This window comes from Lagopus muta, chromosome 19, assembly GCF_023343835.1.
Source record: "Lagopus muta isolate bLagMut1 chromosome 19, bLagMut1 primary, whole genome shotgun sequence".
Classification (NCBI taxonomy): Eukaryota; Metazoa; Chordata; class Aves; order Galliformes; family Phasianidae; genus Lagopus; species Lagopus muta.
The window spans coordinates 4760242-4780584 of NC_064451.1; the positions used below are offsets into that span (position 1 = coordinate 4760242).

The following is a 20343-nucleotide window of genomic DNA, read 5'->3' on the forward strand; positions in this document are numbered from 1 at the left end:
CTGGAGACGAGGCAGTGATGACTCAGGCGCTGTGGTCTGTGTGCTTTTTCTGAGCGGTACCAAAATAATTGTGGTGTAACCTCAGCCATGCAGAGGGGCCTCTTCCCCACAGCTGAGGGAAGCGTCTGCATGGTTAGAGGAGTGCAATCAGGAGGCTAAAGGGATGCACGTACCTCGAACCAAAAGACAGCACCGCCTGCGGGTTCATCTGTCCTAGAAGACCACCATAGTGCTGCACAACAGGAAGCGCTGACACTGTCTCACATGTAGAGCATTAATGCTTCAGGAATGTTGGGTTTACTGCGAGGGAGGATAATATGCTCTTAAAAAAGAAAAATTGCTTGGGAACCATTAATAACCACAAGCATTTGGGATCTCTGCTATGAATTTCTTCTGGAGAGGAGGGGAAATAGCATAAAGAGCCCCCAAGTGCCATGCTAGGTCAGTACCTGGGCACTACTTGGGGCTGGCCAGCATCCTGCATGACCCCAGCACACGGCTGAGAGCAGCTAGGGCAGCCACAACAGGAAAATAATGTTTGATGTTGAGTTTGGGGGCCAGCATCTCAAGCCCTCTCAAGGATAGATGTTTGGAGTCTTTCAATGGATGGGGTAGTGTTGCTTGCTGGTGCAGGAACTGAGCTTTGCTGCAGGGCATAGACTGCTGCAGTCCTTCACTTTCCCCATCAGCAGAGATGTGCTCTGTGCATGTCGTAGAATTGTAGCAAGGCCTTGCTGTTGCACAGCTGGGTTGCAGAGTGCCCAGGCGAGCGCACTTATCATCCAGCCCTGCACACAGCAGCACCATCATCCAGTTTCTGTCTGGGTCGCTGGGTCCGAATGCTGGTGGCAGCAGCCCAGACAGAGGCGTGGCAAGGCTTTGGCAGGCAGCATCATTGCAAAGGCAGATGTTTCTGAGCCCATCCCAAGTCTAGACTGCTCCAGCTGCCATCTTCCACACGAGCGGTTTGTTTTGGAGTGCGGCTCCTTTCACAGGGAAGTGATCCTTGCCAATGAAATCAGCGTTCAGGAGAGAGAGAGGTGAATGGGAACACCGATCAGATATGAAGGGCCTATTTCCAGTCCTCCTTGTAGCAGAAAAGGCTCCTCCAGCTGACAGTCTATGATAAATTAAGAACACACAGTGCGTTTGAATGTCTCCTAATGAATGAGTCATGTTTTCTCTTGAAAGGAAGAAACAGCATGCTTTGTATAATACATGGGAAAAGTTTGAGCTTCACTCATGCCGTTGGATCAGAGTTTTTTGCTAATTTAACCAGAATTATCCTCAAAGGGAAAAAATCTTGTAGGCAAATGACTAAGCATCAGAGAGCTCTATTTGCATAAGATGTAGTTAATTTTGAAAAGTAGTTGAGAGTGTAATTGAGACAGATGTGCAGCACGGGATGCAGAGGTGTATCCCATAAATGCACATGTAGGTGTTTCATCAACCTCTAGGAACAGAAAGTGGGTGATGGAGTATGGGATCCCTTTATTTCTCCATGCCCCTTTAGGCTTCCTTGCAGGGTTGCTCAGGAATGACTTTCTCATGCACAGACTGCTCCCGCCATGTCTGTGGAAAAGCTGTTTTCATCAAACTGCCATACTGATATTTGGCTGTGTATAATGCACAAAACACAATTTGGAATCCAGCTGTGGACAAAACTTCTCTGCAATAGTTGTTGTACAAACCCAGAATACACATCTGTCTCTCTTCCAGAAATCATGTTAGAGGAGTGGCTTTCTGCCAACATCTTGGTTTGTGCCAGAATTTCAAGGGTTCGGGTCTTCTCTCCTCCTCTGCACAGTGCTGGCAAGGGTAGAGAGATGCAGAGGGGCTGGTGTATCCTTTGGGATGAGTTCTTCTCATCTTCCATTCTCCTGAGCAGGGAGAATCTAATGCTGGTGCTGCCCCTCAAGTTGTTCAGTCCCTCCATGCCACCGCTCTCTGGATGTGCAATACTAAATAATGGATTTGTGGCAGAGAGCAGGTGGAAGAAATGCACCTTGTCTTCCTCCAGGAGGAAAGCAGGGCAGGTTCTCTGTCTGCAGGGGTAAAAAACATCCCTGTTTACGGTGCTAGCATAGGAAAAAGCTTTTGAGGCATTTTCTGAAGTCACTTTTAAGGTGGCTTTCACCATGTGCATTAGCAATTGAGAGGGAATAACGTTCAGTCTTTCATCTCCTGTTCACGTACAGCAGCATGCCCTCCTGTGACCTGCAGCCAGTTATGGGATGTTCAAGGGGCAGAGTGTGGGGGACACAAGTACAGTGGGGAGACCTTAAATCACAGGCATGTCCATCTTATCAGTATGCACTAGAATGTGGCTGAATCATGTCCTGGGCAGCCATCAGCTATTTGCTGCTAGGCTGAGTCCCTGCCCCTGGGGGAGCAATTACAGAAATAGTTTGCAACCTGAGCGATATGAATTCGAAACCATTCAAAAGGAAGAGAATCATTTCCCACACCGCCAGCACCGATTCCTGAACCGATTACAATTCACTTGAAACCTTCCCCAAACAGGTTCAGCCTTGCTCAGGTTCTGAGATCTGAAGGCAGCTCTGCTCCCAGGGGTGTTGCTGCGGGCAGGGGAAGCTGTGGGGAGGGCCATGAATGTGGGAAAGGTGGAAGGATGAGTTGAGCTGATCTCAGCAGCAAGAGGAAGCGGTGAGATTTCGCTTGTCCTCAGGGTCCGATGTATTTCACTTTCAGACAACCTAGCTTAATTTTCCATGTGCAACTTGAAGCTCCAAAAGCTACAGAAAGCATCCTTTTTGCGCCGGCAAGTTTCCCAGCAGCAGCTTAGAATAAATCCTGTAATCATTTGGTGGGATCAGTCATCATCGCTAACGCTACCGTGGGAAACCCAGAAGGGTTAAACTTTCATGTGGCTGCCATGAGCTGATCACGGAGCTGTTTGGGCTGGTTCACAGCTCTGCTGTTTGGCTCGAGAAGAGAGAGGATCTGCTTTTGCCATGTTACTCCTTGATCTCTGAGTTTGCTTGGTGTGATAACGGAGTGTGTGTGTGTTCTCCACCATCAGTTTGCAGTGAGGAGCAGGACAGAAGCCAGAGGCAAGAGGCAAAGTGCTGGAGGAGGCTGTCAGCTCTGCTGGTCCCACAGGGCGTCCATGCAAGGAGAGGGCAGAAGTGATATCTTCCTCCAGCTGCCAGGAAGAGGAAACCTTCCTGCCCCTCGGAGCACTTCCCACTGCTCACAATGGGTTTCCCCAGGGATGCTCGAAGGGTTACAGCGGAAAGGTCCGCCCAGGCTCTGCGTGGTTTAACTCTTCCCTGCATCCCTGTGAGCAGGGTGAGGGGGGAGATGCTCCGACGAGTGTAGGGACACTACAGGCATTAGAATCGTAGAATCATTGAGGTTGAAAAAGATCTATAAGATCATCCAGTCCAGCTGTCCACCTACCACCAATGCTGCCCATACACCACATCCCTCAGTACCACACCTGAAGCACCTCCATGGGCAGCACCTCCACCTCTCCCCGGGCAGCCTGTGCCACTGCCCCTCTGCTCTTTCTGAGGAGAAATTCCTCGTAATACCCAACCTGCAGGCAGGCTCTAGAGGCGTGCTGCGCTGATGGATGTCTCTTTCTTCTCACGTCTCAGAGCTTTACGTTTGAAGTGGGACAGCATCCATCGTCTGTAAGTAGCTGGGCCCTGCTCCAGCCTTATTCTTCTCTGGCTGCCTCTGCGGATGTGCATTTTTCTCCGTGTGTATTTCAGCGCTGCTCTCTCCAGTTGTCTGACGTGGGCCTCTTGTCTGAAAGCCGGAGCTGGATGACACAGAGCCTTGTGCATGGGGCACGAGGCAGAAGAGGGATGAGTCACTGGGAAGGCACGGTGCACGTCCCATCCAACCCAGCTCTCAAAGAACCATGTGAGGAGCGGGAGCGTGGCCTCGTGTCATGTTTCACAGCAACTACACGTGTTCATCCAGCTACCTCTGTCATCCCCACCATGCTGTGTTTATTTATCTGTGGATGGGCCCTTGCCCTATGCATGCTGACCACCATGTTGTGATGCCTTTTGGCTACTTGGATGGAGCCCTGGGCCTGGTGTGCTGGCTGGCAAACAGCTCACGGCAGGGGATGTGGTTGGAACTGGATGATCTTTAAGGTCCTTCCCAACCCAAGCTGTTCTGTGATTCTATAGTTCTGCAATACTTATCCCTCAGTCACTTCATCCCTCTTGTTTTCATGAAAGCAAAAAAAAAGGTTGAAGGAGAGGCAGTAAATTAAACCCAAGTGGTAGGGATTCCTGAGTTACATACTGTTTTTCTGTGTGCCTTTCCCTAACTCCATATCCCCACTCCAGTGCAGGTATTAACTCTCTCCTTTGTTTTTGTCGGCTCCAGTTTATTCTGAACAGTGCACATTTTTGGAGAACGTTTTTACTCATGGGGCCAAGTGCAATTGCAGCTGCTTAGCAGGAAGGTGGAGGAGGTCACCTCCTGTCTGGTATTTGAGAAACGTGGTTCTCAGGCAGTTGCATCTTCTCCTTTACATCTTCTTTTTGGGGTACGGGGGAATGGTTTCTGATGGAGAAGAGGTTAAGGACTTGAATTAGTCTTTGGTAAGCTCCATTAAAACTCAGCTGTATCAGTTGCGTTGGGTGCATGTTTTGATAGTTATCTTCCTAACTAAAAGGGCACGAGGATTTTTTTAAAATAAAAGTTTGGATTCTAGAGAGCAATTATTTAAGACTTAAAAAAAAGAAAAGAAAGAACAACTGTCTGTTGGCACAGCTGTATAATTGTGTTATGCACGGGAGCCTGGGCTGGCACAATGGCAGAATAAAATGACGTGTGTATTGCTAAAATGAGGGTCAGCTGTATCAGCTGTGAGTGTTGCTGATACAAGGACTGGTAGCACCGTGTTGGCCAGCAGCAAGCAGCTTGCAGAGGGCTCAGATCAATTGATCCAGGCTGCAGAGAGTGGAAATCCCCAGGACAGGGAGCAGTGTTGGGTAGGAGCAGTGAACAGTGCAGCAGCAGAAGTGCAGCACTGTGCATCTCAGTGTGGAGAATTACCAATTCTGTGCTGTGTAGACTCTTACACCTTTAAAGCAACCATTTCCTAGTTACCTGTACTGCTGATAGAAGTAGCTTCAGAAAGAAATGCTCTGATTCTTTGGTTTTCCTATCAAATTAGTAGCATAGAGGGGACCGGCCCTGGGCTTTGCTTACTCTCCCCCCAGGCTTTTTCCCACAGGGACAAGGTTTGGATGGATGTCTCTTATCAGAATGAGGCTCAGGCAAGTTTTCTCTGTCTGAAATCTTGGTATATAGTAATGTATAGCATGCCTTGCTCACTGTGGTGCCAACACGTGGCTGGTGGTGGGTGCTGGCACGTAGCAGGGAGCTCTGAAGCTGGAGGCAGTTGTATTACTGCTGTGATAGAGCACTGGTCTGGGAAACAGAGTGTGAAGCACTGCTGTGCTCACAGGAACGTGGTCCATGGTGGAAAGATGTGAACACTCTGCTCTCTGCAAACAGATGCTTCTGCAGATGTTGTTGTGCACAGCTTGCAGGCTTTTACAGCAATAGCAGAAGCTGAAGGGGAGTTCTGGGCACTTTGTTATAATTTGCCTGTGTTGCCTGGTTTATCCAAATGGGTCTCCTTGAAACACTCAGGAGAATCATCCTGAGTTTATTTTCTAGAGCAATCCATAACGTTTACTTTTATTTTCCTAGGGTCCACCAGGTCTGCCGGGCTTACCAGGACCACCAGGCAAGAGGGGTTCTCGAGTAAGTGCTTTAAGAACTTCTATTTCTCTCCATCTGTACCTATTGCCACCTGACCTTCTGCTCCAAGGGCTACTGTGTGGTCCTGTGGCTGGGCATTGATTGCTTTCAGACCTACCAGTGGGGTCTGCCCTTCCTCCTTTCTCTCCTTCCCTGTTACAGATTCCAGGAAGGCAACTTTTGGTGATCTGCAGCCTCTCCAAACTATGATTTTACAGCAGCAAAGGCTGGGGGAGAATGTTTTAATGTGCTGTCAGAAGGATGAGCTCTGCCTGCCTCATTTTGTTTCCAGTAGGCAGCATGCCCTACTCATACAGTTAAGCACTGGCACCATTTTCGTGGTTGCAAGGTGCTGTCCCACAAGGTACAGTTATGGAGCCTGGGTCCTGAGCAGTGAGCTGATGTGGGTTGGGAATCAGCTGATATAGGAGTACAAGGCTGTACTTCTGGAATACCTGGATCCGTGATCCAGGCAGCATCCTGGCCTGGCAGCAGAGGGAGATTTGCTCAGACCTATTTGGCTAAAAGTCAATCCTGTGTAAAGTCTTTAAGGAACAGCCATGAGGCTGAGTGAGAAGGCTGTGTGCTCATGGGGACACTTGTTATGGTCCTGGGGGGTAAATGAACTTTCCTTCTGTCATAGTAACAGGACCCACTGCAGCATGGGATGGGTATCAGTAGACTTGAATACACATTTGGGCCCCAAGGCATCAGAGAGCTTTAGGCTGCTCTGTTTTATGGACAAGATAATGTGTTCCACATCAGAGATGTTCTTTGGTGAAATACAACTGGCTATGCAGCTGCGATGCCTTCTGTGTACCAGCACCTAAGCAGAAACCACATCAGCACATTGCCTGGGCTTTGTCTTTATCAGCAGGTCCCCGTGAAGGCTGCAGGGCTGTTCTTACCCCAGCCCCAACCCCACGCGGCTGTTTGGTGTTACTTCTTGCAGTCCTGTGGTGTGCAAACCAGGCTCCACGTCTGGAGGCCCAGCTGTGTGAATGACCAACTTTTACCTCTACCTCCGAATTCCACTATCTGCCAAAACTGCAGTTTTCCTAGGAGAAAAAAAAACCATTGTGGAAAACCATGTCACAACTTGGCATTGCTCCCCATCCTATATTTAAGACAATCCCCTGAAAGACAATAAGCAACAGAGGATCTCTGAGTTCAGCCCCTGCCAAAGGTGCTGAGAATCAGCCCAGGGAAGAGTTCCCAGTTAGGAAGTGCTCACACAGCTGAGCCTGGCTTGGCTCAGGCTGCTGCATAGAGGCTGTGCTAATTTTGGGAGGGGGCAAGAGGGTCACCCTGTAAATGTCTGGCCTGGAGCACTGAAGACAGTACTGCTCTGTGCGTGAGTTGTTTTGACTTTGCAGCGTGTTTTTAGTATTATTTTTTTTCCTGTGGTTCTTCAGGGTTTAAGGACTTAGCTGCAAGGAAGAGGACCTGCCAGAAACGAAGATAGGCTTAGGGGAATTCTTGCATCTTTTGCTCTTGTTGTGCATGAGTCACTTCAAAATAAATGTGCAGCATGGCTGAGGGTATGTTCTACCTCTGCTTCACTTGATCCTCCAGTAAAGCAGACTTGTTCTTGTACCATCCTGAGGGTAACCCATGGGGTGCCCCATAAGGTGTCCCCCAAGCATGGACTGCTGAGGGGAGGTGAGCATGGCATGCAGCTTTGCAGTGCTGGATGCTGGAGGAAAAGAAGGGTTTCTTCTTGTCACCAGTTCAGCTTATGGCTGACATGATTGTCCTTGTTGTAGCTTGCATAATTCCTACGTTATTAATGCTTGTACAATAACTTGGTTTATTTGTTAGCTGCAGCATTTGACTCATGACCTTCTGTAGCTGTGAAGCCCATGAAGTGGCTGTCTTGCTGATGTAGCACAGTATTTCCACTCCTTTGAATTCTGTATTCCCTCTGTTTTATTTCCCTTTCTCCCCCCGTGTTGGTCAGAGTTAAATGAAAGCTCAGATCAGCTTTTGCTTTGAGGGTGAGATTGTGGTCAGAGATGGTTTGTAAGGAAAGCTGACTGCTCCCATGAGTCTGTCTCCTTGTTTCCAGCAGATAAATATCTCTAGCCTCGCCTTACAGCCAGAAAGTTGCTCTTCTATGTAAGCAATTGCCCCCGATTTGCAGTAACAAATGCTGGTCTGTAAAGGTTTGAAAAAGGGTGTGGGACACAGTGCTCAAATGCAGTGCAGAGTAGAAGCCAGGTGGATTCTAAGGTTTTCTAAAAAATGACATTTCCTTGATTTATAAGTTTACCCTATTCTAGGAGAGTGAAGTGAATGCTACAGCCAGTCACTCTGCATCAGATACACATGGAGACAGAATCACAGAATGGCCAGAATATTCGCATGCCCTTCTCTGCAGCCGTAAGGAACACAGGGATTTACCAAATAAAAGTTGGGTGTTTCTCACTGTTGTGTAAGGGATCCCGTGCTTCCTAATATCCAACCTGAACACACCCCCAGGTCTGCTCAAACTCAATATTCCCATTTAACACAGGTGAGCAAACTCAGGTGCTGGGGACACATTTTCCCCAAGTGTGTTTTACCCCTGGCCACCCAACAGGCCGGAGGCAGAGTTTGGAGTGAAGCCACAAAGCCTGACACGCTGCCATTGCTCTTGTTTGACCTGTCAGATGGCTGCAGGAGAAATGCACTCACATGTGCTTCAGGATGCTCTTACCATGCTCCTGTGAACCTTGAAAGATTGCAAGGTCCCGGTGTGACACATCCCTGCGACATTTGGTCTGTGCTTGCAGAAAGTCTCCCTTGCCTTCAAAATGCACTGCTTCCCCCTGAAAGAAGCAAGGAGTCAGCCAGCTGTTCGGGTTCCCCGTACCCTCATTCCTCGAGGAAGACTTTCCCATTTCTGAAAAGGAGTGCTTAAAGAAACAGTTTGTTTGGTTTCACCTCAAATATTTCGCTCGTTTTTCAGCAAGCCAAAGGTCAGAGAGGGATCTGTAGGTCAGAGAAAAGGGAAAGCCCAAGGCGTAACGAGTCCTGAATGAGCAGCCGTTCCTCTGACTGAAGCTTTCTCACATTTAGCAGTTCTGAGGATATCTCCCCCCTTGTGAATGCTGAGGCAGTGAAGGCAGCTGTGCACAGTTGCACTTTTGTTGATTTGGGGGGGCTGTGAAGCAGTGTGCATAAAAGCACTTCTGTCAGCCGGGTCCCATCTCCAGGCACGTCACCCAGAGCTGCACGGCGCAGTGCCGCTCCCAAGTGGCTGCCATTCATGTGGATTACATTCCAGGGAGATGACAGAGCTGTCACCTTTGGGAAGCCCTTATCACTTGTAGAACACATTCAGGGATTGTTCTGGCTGCTCTGTCGCTGAACCTTGGGCTGCTGCTTTCTGGGATAACATTTTCCGTGGCATTTCTGGTGTGAGGTTTGGATCATTTCAGATGCAAGTTAGCTTGTCTCTAGACTGGGTTGGTTCAGCTATTAGAAGGGGGAGAAAAAGAATGAGAAGAGAGGCACAATTGCACATAGTAAAATGTGCTATGGGATTTTTTGATTGACTGATCTCAAAGTTGTCCCATCCTGAGTACAGAAGAGAGAAACAAAACTGATGTATTAGAATTACAGAATCATTTGAGCTGGAAGGGACCCTTAAAGGTCGTCTGGTCCACCTCTCTGCAAAGAATAGGGACACCCACAGCTCCATCAGGTGCTCAGAGCTTCGTCCAGCCTGGCTACCTTCAAAGATGACTGTAAATGATGATAAACATTCTTAGGAGAATCATGATTTCTAGATATGAGTGAGAAAATGAACTAAATCCAAGATAACGTGATAAAAATATAGTGATTAACTGTAGAACTATGAAGCAATTAATTCTTGAATTGCTTCTCCATGGAGAGGAAGCACCGACTGGAGATGGATAGTTCTGCTGGGTGCAATAGGAGAAGCAGAATGAAGGTCAAAGTGGGTTTAATAGAACAAGTGTGTGTAGCTAGGGCGCATGATGAGTCATTGGGGTTTGCAGATAGATAAGTGGATTCATGTGGGAGCCTCACTTACACGATGCTGTACTGCTAACAGCTCCCAAGGCGGTGCTGTCCCACACCTTCTGTCCCCCAGCCCAACTCAATGTACCACACTGCATCTTCCTCGTCTGCCAAGAATGTGGGTGGAAGCGTAGATTCACGACTAACCGTGTTGGAACACATCGAGATCAGTTATTTTTACCATTTTTAGGACTACTGCCAGGCTACGCCCTTTTCTCTCCGCAGTTACGAGAGCAGTTTAAAATGTCTAGCACAATCCCCAGACATGGTTACAGCAGCCACTGGTGTGCCAGACTGGACTTCCCACTGTCAACTTCATCAGCAGGATGTGGCTGCTTTTCACCAGTGTGAGACCACATTGGTCTCTGGGAGCAGGATGGGTTTCTGTTCTTCCTTTGCTCGGATTACACACCACGAGTCTCACTCAATTCAGCGGTAAATCCTCTGTCTTGTATGTCAAGAGCCCGTGTTTTCTCATAATCACATGTTTTAGCACTGGGTAATGGGACCAGATTCTTTCTCTGGTCTTCCCCCCTTTACCAGCCCACTTTTGGTTAAAGCCTTATGATTGCGTTGTGCTTTGGTTTAGGTCTGGAAGAGTCTGCACCAAATTTGGCTGGAGGCACAACGAGTCTCCTAACCAGGAGCTCTTGGTGGGCAGCCCAGCTCCCTATGTTCCAGCTTTCCTCCTGGAAACTCTCCCTGTCAGCTAGGAGTCACCAAACCGTGCTGTTCCTTCCAGCCTAACTCTTTTAAGCCTGCCCCAGGCAATGGCAAAGCACAGATTTCAGCTAACTGCACTGACGTGGGCTATGAGCCAAGCTGCCCCGCTCCAAATTTGAATAACAGCTGAATTCCCTCCTCAAATCTAACAGCAGTCAGAATTTATGAACTCTGCTCAGTGCTACCCAGATTATTGCTTATGCATAAGTGCTTTTTAGGAACCCATCTTTTATAGAGACTTTACTGCTCTGGTTTCTGCCACTTGTATTGATTTTCATCCTTATTTAGGACCTGGAAGAATCGAGTTCAAGTGCTTTTGCTACTGCAGGCTTGTACATGAAGCCTCCATCCCACCCAATGTGACCAACAGACAATGCTATACTTTAGTGGGAAAATGAATTTATTGGAGACCACTTGGTTATAGCACCTGTATGGGTTTTCAAATTACCATGTGATACTCCTTCAGTTTTGTTGAAAATTCACAGCCAGGCTTAAAGGTACGGGGGAATTTCAGGCTGAAAAGTTGGGAGGGAATTAAGAAAGGGACAATGAAAGTATTTGGGTAAAAGATGTCATTTGGAAAGCTGAGCCTCGGCCTTCTGATGGAACAGCTTGTGGAGAGCAGAGCTGCACAGGTTGTGAAACAGCACGGAGCACTCATCAGCTGTCTGTGCCACAAGATACAATAGCTAGACAAAAAAAGCCATTATTTCCTACTAGAGTGTAGTAAAAATAAAACTCAATAAACATCAGCTCGCTGGTACTCTTCCAAAAGAGGTCAAGAGCTCTGCACTTGGGTGCCAGTTGCATGTTTAATGGCAGTGATTGTCCTTGGACAGCAGACCCTGGAGACCTTGGCCCCACGTCCTCTGAAGTGCCCACTGGGAAGAGCTGAGCTTACTGAGAAAGTGCATGAGCAGCTTTTTGTCCCCCAGCCCATCCTCCTCCTAACTGGAGAGACATTACTGTGCTCCTGACGGTGGTGTGAAGCTCACACACAGTCTTGGCAGAACAGAAGCCCTTGGAATTAAGTCTTCAGGTTGTTTCATCTCTCAGGAACGTGTTCAAGAGGACTTAGAATTATTACTACTTCTGCCTGAAAGGTTAACAGAACTTTTGTGCTATATACAATCCTGGGATAAACTATCCTTGGCCGTTTGTTCCAGATAACTCCTTAAATAGCCGTTGGAAAGTATGTAAAGTGCTTTCAAAATGTGATGTAAAAGGAGATGCTGGTGCATGTGTCTAAGGTAGATGCCCTAACGGTGTCATTGCCTTGTAAGAGCTATGCAGAAACACCGATCTAAATGGTATTTATTTTTAAATTGGGTCTTGCCTCCACTCCGCCTGTTTTACCATCCTGCCATCCATTCTTTCTCCCTCTGAAGACAAAAATCTCTTTTCCTTGTAGGGGAAAAGAGTTCATCTTAAATAAATAATGCGCAATTTAAAATTTCCCTTTAGTAACTGCTTCCATCCTCTTTCATTTTTACCCAACAAAGCATCCCCACCCCCACCCACTTGCACTGCCCTTTGCTCACCTCCTGCCATTTCTGGGGCTCCTTGCACAGCTTCCCCTCCCCTGACCCCAAGGTATTCCTGTGCCTGGATGGGGGGATATTTAGTGTCACTGAACCATCTCATGGTCATTGTGGATGTTGCATTGACAGATAAGTGTTGCCTTCCCGAAGGGTGGGCAGGAGCTGGTGCTGATGAATATTACTGAGCCCTGTTGACTTTATTTTGTGTTTGTTGTGTTTTTTAGGGTCCTCCGGGTCCCCACGGAAACCCTGGTTCACCTGGACCCCCAGGCCTGAAAGTAAGTGTGCACTGATGGGCACGAGGAGCTTTACCTTTGTGTTTCTGATGCTTCCCAGTGGGGCTCTCAGCAGAACAAAGAGTAGCTGAAGTCATTTATCCCCTCCCCTCTGCTTGGACACAGTCAAAGCCTTCTCCTGTGCTTACAGGAGACCCCGCTGTGCACCTCGATTCTCAGCTCTCTCTAATTTCAAACGCTTCCTAATTAGGATCCTGCCTGAGCTATGCCTGCGGCAGGGAGCAAGCTGCTGTGCAGGGACAGGGCAGTGGAACCACTCATCCCACCACATCCTGATTTCTTCACTCTATTTCTCACGGATTTCACAGCATCCATTAGCAGCAGGGGCTTAGCAGCACCCACTTCTCTCGCTTCCTCCTCCCTCGCCTCCCCTTCCCTCTGCAGAGCTTCTGGGCAGCTGGAACTCTTCCCCATCAGATCCCATGGCTGCCTCCTACATGTCCTCATCTCTCCCATGAGGTCTCCTTTGGGGCCGAAAATCATTGAGATTTGAAGGGCAGTGCTTAGCAGAGGTTTGCACAAGCAGGCTGTAGGTGCAAGCAAGAATCCTTTCTTTTTATGATCTCATCAGTAGGCAGGGATATTATGAGCACTATTGATGCTCTGGGAAAAAGGTTGTGGAAACTTGGCCCGCTGCCGTTACGCGATTAAAAATTAGGCACTGGAGACCTGCTGGTGAACAGCAGCTGTTTTAAATTCTGCAGTGTAGCTGTATGGCCTGAAAAGTGAGGCTGTAAAAGTTCTATATCTTCAGTGCTCAGCATTTATTCTCCACCGGTGACTTCCAGATCACACTTGCTGAGTTTTACAAGTCAAATCAAAGTCCTTTCTACCTAACTTCTAGTCGTGCAAATTCAGCCTGATCCAATCTGTGCAGCCAAAATGCTTTTCTGTGCTATGGGTGTTTTTTTTTAACGTTAGCCCAATTTCAGAAATCATCACATGGCCATAAAGCTGTATTCAGCTGGCTTCTTGTTAGAAATAAAACATTTCTATACGTATTTTTCTCCCATCCAGACTGGCTGCTTAAAAGCCTCTGGTGGATGAATTGCTGTAGCAGTCTGCAGCAGAAATGTGGGGCCACTGGTCTGCACTATGCCACGTAATTTTGCCCTGACACTGTTTGCAGGATTAGGCTGTTCTTCATGATGCTGTGTCACAAGAAGCACTGAGCTTGCAATGGGAGCGGAGAGCTGCAGCTCTGGTGTAACAGAACCAGCTGTAACTCCACTTCTATCAATGAGAGCCTTCTAAGATGTTATTGCAAGACCTTTGCATATGAACTACTTTTTGTAAGGTTACCAGAGCTTTGATTTCCCTCCTTCCCTTTATTCATTGCTATACCAGTCCCAGAAGCTAGAGTTCACGGAAAATCAAGGTATTTCATGCCCTTACATTTTAAATGCCCTTCACCAGGGTCCACAAATCTGCACCTGGGACCTGCTATCCTCCTAGCATGCCCAGCCCATGGCCAAAGCCTGGCCTGTGCCTGTAGGAAGGGCAACCCCAAGCAGAACCACTGCTGGGTGCCTGCAAGTGGGCTCCATCTGCCCTCAGCATCCCTTAACCACGTGGAAAAAACAAGCAGGCTCAAAAAGGAAGCTGAACTTTCCCAGATAGATAGAGCTTGGAAACAATGACTAACAGCAAGTATTGTCACTGAGGAAGTAACCCAGGGGCATAATTTTTATCAGCTGAATTAACAGAGCACTCATGAGGTCAGACAGTGCATGAGTACAGTGGAGGTGATCCCACACTGAGGATGCCCAGCAGCATCAGGACTGGGACCCGTCAGCAGGCTGTGTTTTCCAGAGGCATCACAGCAACTGGGTTTGTACCTCTCTTACAGAAGCCTTTGGCCCCAGATGTTAGTGTGTTTTGCTTAGCTGCTCCAGAGGAATCTTCCTCGTTACTGCGGTAGGCAAAGTTGAATTTTCCTTTTAGCGGATGGTTTGGCTGTAGTGCCACTGATGCTTGAAATACTATTAGTGGGATTGCGAAGCGGAGGTGTTTAAATTTCACAGCTGTCGGCTTCTCCCAGATATGGATAAAAACAGAAGAAAGCATTTTCCTTTCCAAGGAAATGTGCTCCATCGGTTGGGATGGGAAGGCTTGTAGGCAGGGCTGATGGATGAGGTTAGGGTAAATGTCACCATGTGGCTGCTGCACAGGAGGAGCTGGGCATTCCTCAGCCTCAGCCCTCAACATCAGACATCTGTCTCGCTGGCCCCGATGCACTCTTGTTATTTAATCTTAGGAAAGTGTGATCCCACTGTGGCTGAGCTCCCCACCAGTGTGAGGATCAGAGCAGTGTAAAGCATAGAACACAAGGCACAGACAGCTAACATGATCTGGACCTCACCAGGGAGCGATGTGAGAGACATCTCACCAAGCCCTTGGGAAGGCTGGTGGAGGTGGTGGATGTCTACCTGCAGCGTTACAGTAATTTTGCTGAAGCGAGTAGCTGTGATCTCAAGCACCCACAGACAGCTCAGGGTGGGAGACTTGCCTGAAAACAGCTGCATGCAAAGCAAGATTGTCTGCATGACTTCATGTCGTGCTTGGAAACCAGGCAGCCTTCATTCAGAAACTCTACAGATTCATCTGCCTTGAGTTGGCAGCACTCCCTACAGTCCATAGCCAAGCCGTCTCACTCCCCAAGCCTTACAGCTTGTGGTGGGTGGTGGGAGAGGAGGAGGGGGGTGCAAGGTGTGTCAGATGCAGCGATGCTGCATGGAGAAGCTGCTCAGCTGGCCATAGCTAGACCTTCATGTTGCTAATGAGATACACCAATTAGCAGATAATAATATTCTTCTGCAAAGTCCAAGTCCTTGAAGTCCTTCCAAGCACTTCCCTTGGCAACCAATACTTATCTCTTCCAAAAGAATCTGGCATACTGCAAATCTCATCCCCTTTTTCCTGCTTCTATCTCTTTTCCCACCTTTCCACCTTATAAGACTTTAACCTGGGATTTTCCAAGGACTCTCCTGGAATTAGCTGTTGACAAACTGATGAAATCCTATCAGAAGATCAGCCTTTGGTTGTACTTTCTCTTGTCACGGCTGTTAAACAGGAAAATAATGCATACTGCCACTTAAGATAAAGTGTGCCTCTTCCTCTGCCAGCCTGAACGCCTCCCAATTGCTCTGGCTGCTGATGGTGTCTAATTAGTGTAACTTTCTCTCCAGTTTCATCTGTTCCCCACAGTTAAAGAAAACAACAGCAGCTAGGAAGTTGTTAAGGATGGTTTATCCACAATAATAGCTTGGTAATTATTTTTGTGATGGTAGTTGTAAGCAAGGAAGAAATCACAGCTGTCTGATCTAATAAGTATCAAAAGTCCTGACATCGCCTTCTTCCAGACATCCTTTTTTAGTCAATTTAATACTGTCAAATACTATTTAAAACTCAGCGCTTTAGCAGCAGTATTAACTTGTCAAAACCAGCCCTGGCAAAACAGAGCTATTCCTGAGGGCTTTAATGCATTTGAGCTATGGGAAGAAGACACAGGTGAAACCAAATGGTGGGCCTAAGCTGGGGGCTTGATGAAAGCAAGACCACATCTATGAGTCGGGTCTGTGGGTGACGTCATTAATTTAAGTTTCTCATTGCAGGGTCAGAAAGGTGATCCTGGGCTGTCGCCTGGAAAAGCTCGCAGAGGACCAAAGGTGAGGTGGCACTGAGGTCACGTTGTGCTTCACGCCCTGTGCCTACACGTGGAGGGGGTCCATGCTGCAGCCATGGGCAGCACAGCTGCTCGTGTAGGCTTGGGACTCTGGATTCAGCACTAAAGCGGGTTAGCTGAGTTAAGGGCCATGTGCTCTGCCAATTCTTTCCAATGAGTGACAAGCCCTGTTTTTGCAGTTTCACAGCTGAGTGAATTTTACAGAGGCCACAAGGCCTCAGAGAGGTCTAGAATGAATAGAAAGGCAATCAGGGCTTCACAGTATCTACCTCAATTAGTTCTTTCCGTGGTGGCTGCACAATACTTCGTAATTCACACCCAGGACGAGAGGCCTGGTTTTCTTCCCCTCATCATAAGCCTTGCTATAAATGCACCGTTAACAGAAAGCATCAGCCACGAAGAGCTCAGACCCTCCGTTTGAATCCAGATGCCTCAGTGCCCTGTGGGGCTGTGAGCTCAGGGTGACACTCACAAACGTTGAGATGGCTGAGTCTGAAACGACATGTTTAACTTAACAGCACGAGGTGCCTTTGGAAATGTCTGGGGCTGTATCACAATGGCATCACATGGAAACCATCCACCCACACAATCTGGAACTGTTTTCGTGCAAGCATGCTCATTGCAAGAAGGGGAGAGATCCAGATTGCTTTTAGCTCATGTTAACAAGGCTTTGTTCCTGTTAGCAGTAATAGAAACAAGGAATTTCCAGCAGGAGTTTGGAGTGATGCCTAATTTTCAAGCTAGATACTCCAAGAGTGTTTTCACTAAGCAGGCACGGCACAATGCTGGAATCTTGGAAGGATTTTTTCACTCTAATCAAAGGAGGCCCAAGTGGGCTTGAACTAATGGATCCGATGTTAGCATGCTCACACCAAAGAGCTTCTCACTTCTGTGATGGTTTGGGTACATCAGCTGGAGGTGAGATTTGCAGTACGCCAGATTCTTTTGGAAGAGATAATTATTGGTTGCCAAGGGAAGTGCTTGGAAGGACTTTCCAGAAAGTCACTGACATATCTCTCCCCCCAGCAGCCCACAGAGGTGCAGCTCATGTTCTGTAGGTGAAGTAACTCCACCATCAGAGTCATCTGAACTGAGCTGTGGGCTGAGCCAGTGTGGAGCACAGCCACGGGGTTTGGCAGGAGGTACCTGTTGTTCCAATAGCATTTGAAAGCTGCATCTTGCCTGCCTTGGCCATTTAAACATCCAACTAAAGGCAAATGAAGCATGTGACTGAATGAGATCTTTATTTTTTTAAGCATTCATTCTGTTGGTGAAAACTGGACTCCAGCAGCAGCTGTCATTGATTAGCTGGGTCTATTATTTGTATCAGCCAGTTAATAGAGGTGGTGTTCAAATATACACTTATCCAGGCAGAGTTGCAATTAGAAATGCGAATAGTTGGGTACTGCTGTAGGCAAAATAACTTCAGTAACAGTACATTAACCACAGGGAAAATGTTGCTGAAAACTAATGCAAGTGTCTTGTTTTGTGCAGGGAGATGTGGGCTTACCTGGTCTGACTGGGTTCCCTGGGCCACCTGGTAGAAAGGTAAGCATTTGTCCTTTTCTAGTGAACGAAATCACGATTTTTAATTCAAAATGTCCTCTTGTAACTCTACCACACTGTTGTTTCAACGTTAGCATCACCAGCAATATGCCTACACCTAGAAAAGCACTCACAGGGTTGGAACATGACATCCATCCTCGCATTTATGTTGCAGCAGAGCACGTGCACGTGTTCAAGTGTACAAACCCACATAGCAGCACTCAGCAATCCACACACTGAGTGTGAGAGCATAGCTCTTCTATATCAAGGACGCTTGAGTTGACCTTCCAGTTCCAGGCTGTGTTGGTAGGTTGGGTTGGTTTTCTCGAAGCTATGCAGGTTGTTTGATAGTTGGGCTCACCAGATGTGACTGCCCTCCCCAGGGAGCCAATGCTGACATAGCAAAGCTGAATGGTTAAAACTAACATCTTGGTTCAAGTACTCCATCAGTAAATGGGTACTCCGTTGGTAAATGAACCGTTGAAGTTGTGCTGCTGTTCCTTAGCCCAATTAGCTGCATACAAACACCCACTCACGTATGCATTAAGACTCTGGGGAGAGGAAGAAGATGTGTAGAAGGCTGAAAGAAACCTTCCCTCTCCATGCTCACTGTATGCTTTATATTGGGATGAAATTGGAAGAAGTAGAAGCTAGGGTTGTTTGTTTTCTTCTCTCTTGTGCTTTGAGTGCTGTGTGGAGCTAGGAGCAGTATGGAGATTAATTAGCGTTCTTTTGCAGTTACAAACTCTAACAAACACAGTGCAAAGAGTATCATTTTCCTGATATAACAGCTCATAAAGCAAAACCTTGTGGTTGCAATCAGCAAAACAATGTCAGGAGAGCAAGGTCCCATGGTGGGAAAAAGTGGAGACGGAATAGGAGATTGAACCAACATTCCTGAGTCTAGCACATGGCCTTCACATTTGATTTTGGCTCCCCCAGGACAGGGCAGAGGCAGGGATATGCTTCTGTTTCTCTCTGTAACGAGCAAGTTGGATGCTGAATTTTTTCCTTTGGTGCAGCTTAAAAAAAACACCTCCCAGTAGCTCTAGCCTGGCAGTGGTTTTGGTGTAACCTGGCTTTTATTAGCATCCTGCATTAAGAAAAAAATTACAGCTGTTGGAGAAATGTTTGGAAAAAATCTTTTTTTATCTGGATTCCCTGCTGGCATCCTCCCAGTGAAAATATGCTGGTGTTTGGCTGAAAATAGGCAACACAACTTGGCTACCAGCAAGCAGGAACGCCTTGGAAATGGACGGCCCTCCCGCTCACTGCATGGAAGGGCAGTTCTGAGGGCTTTGATCTGAAAACTCTCTGTAGAAACTTTCAAAGAGGCAGAAGAAAGAAAACACTTTTCTCACTACATAAAATACACGTCTCAGTAGGATGAGCTGGAGTCACAACCAAGTGGCAGATGGTTTTGGGCAGTGGGACTTGCAGCGCGGAGCCGGCCCTCTGGATGCAAACCTTTTGCTCCTTGTAGGGCTGGAGAGTCTGATCTGCCACGCAGATGCATCTCAGCATCATGCTGCATTATTGCCATCGGCCACAAGGGCTGCGCAGAGCCCATGGCTGCAGCAAAGCGCCAGACTGTGTGGGACAGCAGCAAGGAGAGAGAGGGTATGGCTAATGGGGTGGATGATGGGCTGGTGGTTGGGCTTGGTGGTCTTAGAGGTCTTTTCTGACCGTAAGGATTCTGTGATTCTTAGAAGCTTTGCTGAAGTCATCTGGGGACTAAAGGCAGAGCTGGGAGGTGCTCAGTGCTTGCAAACACATCCTGTCATGCAGATCTCATTCCCTGCCCTCTTCACTCCTTATTTCCTATCGGAGTGCAGGATGGCCCTTTATAGCTGGGAGAGCATGGATTATAAATATCATCACAGATGAGCACATCTTTCACTGGAGTGCAATTTCCTTTCTGAATCACAGTCCTTTGTGTCAAACACCCTGTAATCATCAGGAAGTGTTTGGATAAAGGAGCAAACGCTGTTGTTTTTGTACCCTCTGCCCTGTCATTTTAGTGCTATTTGAAGAGGATTAACAGGTAAATGCTTTCACATTCCTGCCAACTTTAGCTTATACAAGCTTTTCTGTTTTCTCCTCATTATAATTAACCTGAGACAAAAATAACTGCAGTATACTGTGAAAAAAACCACACATTCAGAGCACTATAAATAGCAAGGAGTGTATTTAGTATGATGCAACAGCAGTAGAGTACGTACCTAACTAGAGTGCAATTCATTTGCCATTGCAGAGAGAGTAATACAGTGCTTGGAGCTGACATGAGCTCAGGGGATGCTCAGAGTGAGGGAATACCAGAGCCAGGGAGCAGATCAGCAAGGTGGGATCTCAAGGGCCTGGTTCCCATCTCCAGCAGATCCCACCTTGCTGGTCCTGCTCCAGGAGCTGCTGACAAAAACATGCAAACAGCACTCAGAGAAAAAGCCATTTGGAGGTCCAGAGAAGGGACAGCCAGTAGCCCAATGGTCCTCAGGTTAACCAGTGCTTTCTTGGGGGAGTGCAGCTCCATCAGAAGGAGAAGCCGTGATCCTCAGCGAGGTCGAGCAGGGGAGAATGGGTGAAAAGGGAATCAACATTTTTCCAGGCCAAAATGTCTGAAATAACAAGTGAGGAGGAATGCAAAGGGGAGTGGGTAGTAGCCAGGATGGCTGAGAACATTGCGTACCTCTGCCAGCAAAGGCTTAAGCTGCAGGTCTAGAATAGCCCAGGGGAAGAATAAAAAAGCAGTTAAGCAGAGGTGTGGAGC

The 20343-nt window shown here is 47.6% G+C and overlaps 1 protein-coding gene across 3 annotated transcripts in view; it reads left to right on the plus strand.

The window, feature by feature from the left end:
- The window catches only part of LOC125702540 (collagen alpha-1(XXVII) chain-like), a 127011-nt gene that overhangs the window by 15348 nt on the left and 91320 nt on the right, over positions 1–20343 (plus strand). For all 3 annotated transcript variants that reach the window (XR_007380632.1, XM_048965961.1, XM_048965960.1), the window contains exons 4-7: positions 5710–5763; positions 12275–12328; positions 15961–16014; positions 17526–17579. Coding sequence is in view for 2 of the 3 variants with exons in the window: in XM_048965961.1 (XP_048821918.1) it covers positions 5710–5763; positions 12275–12328; positions 15961–16014; positions 17526–17579 (216 nt within the window). In the remaining variant the exon portion in view is untranslated. The remainder of the gene's footprint in view (positions 1–5709; positions 5764–12274; positions 12329–15960; positions 16015–17525; positions 17580–20343) is intronic.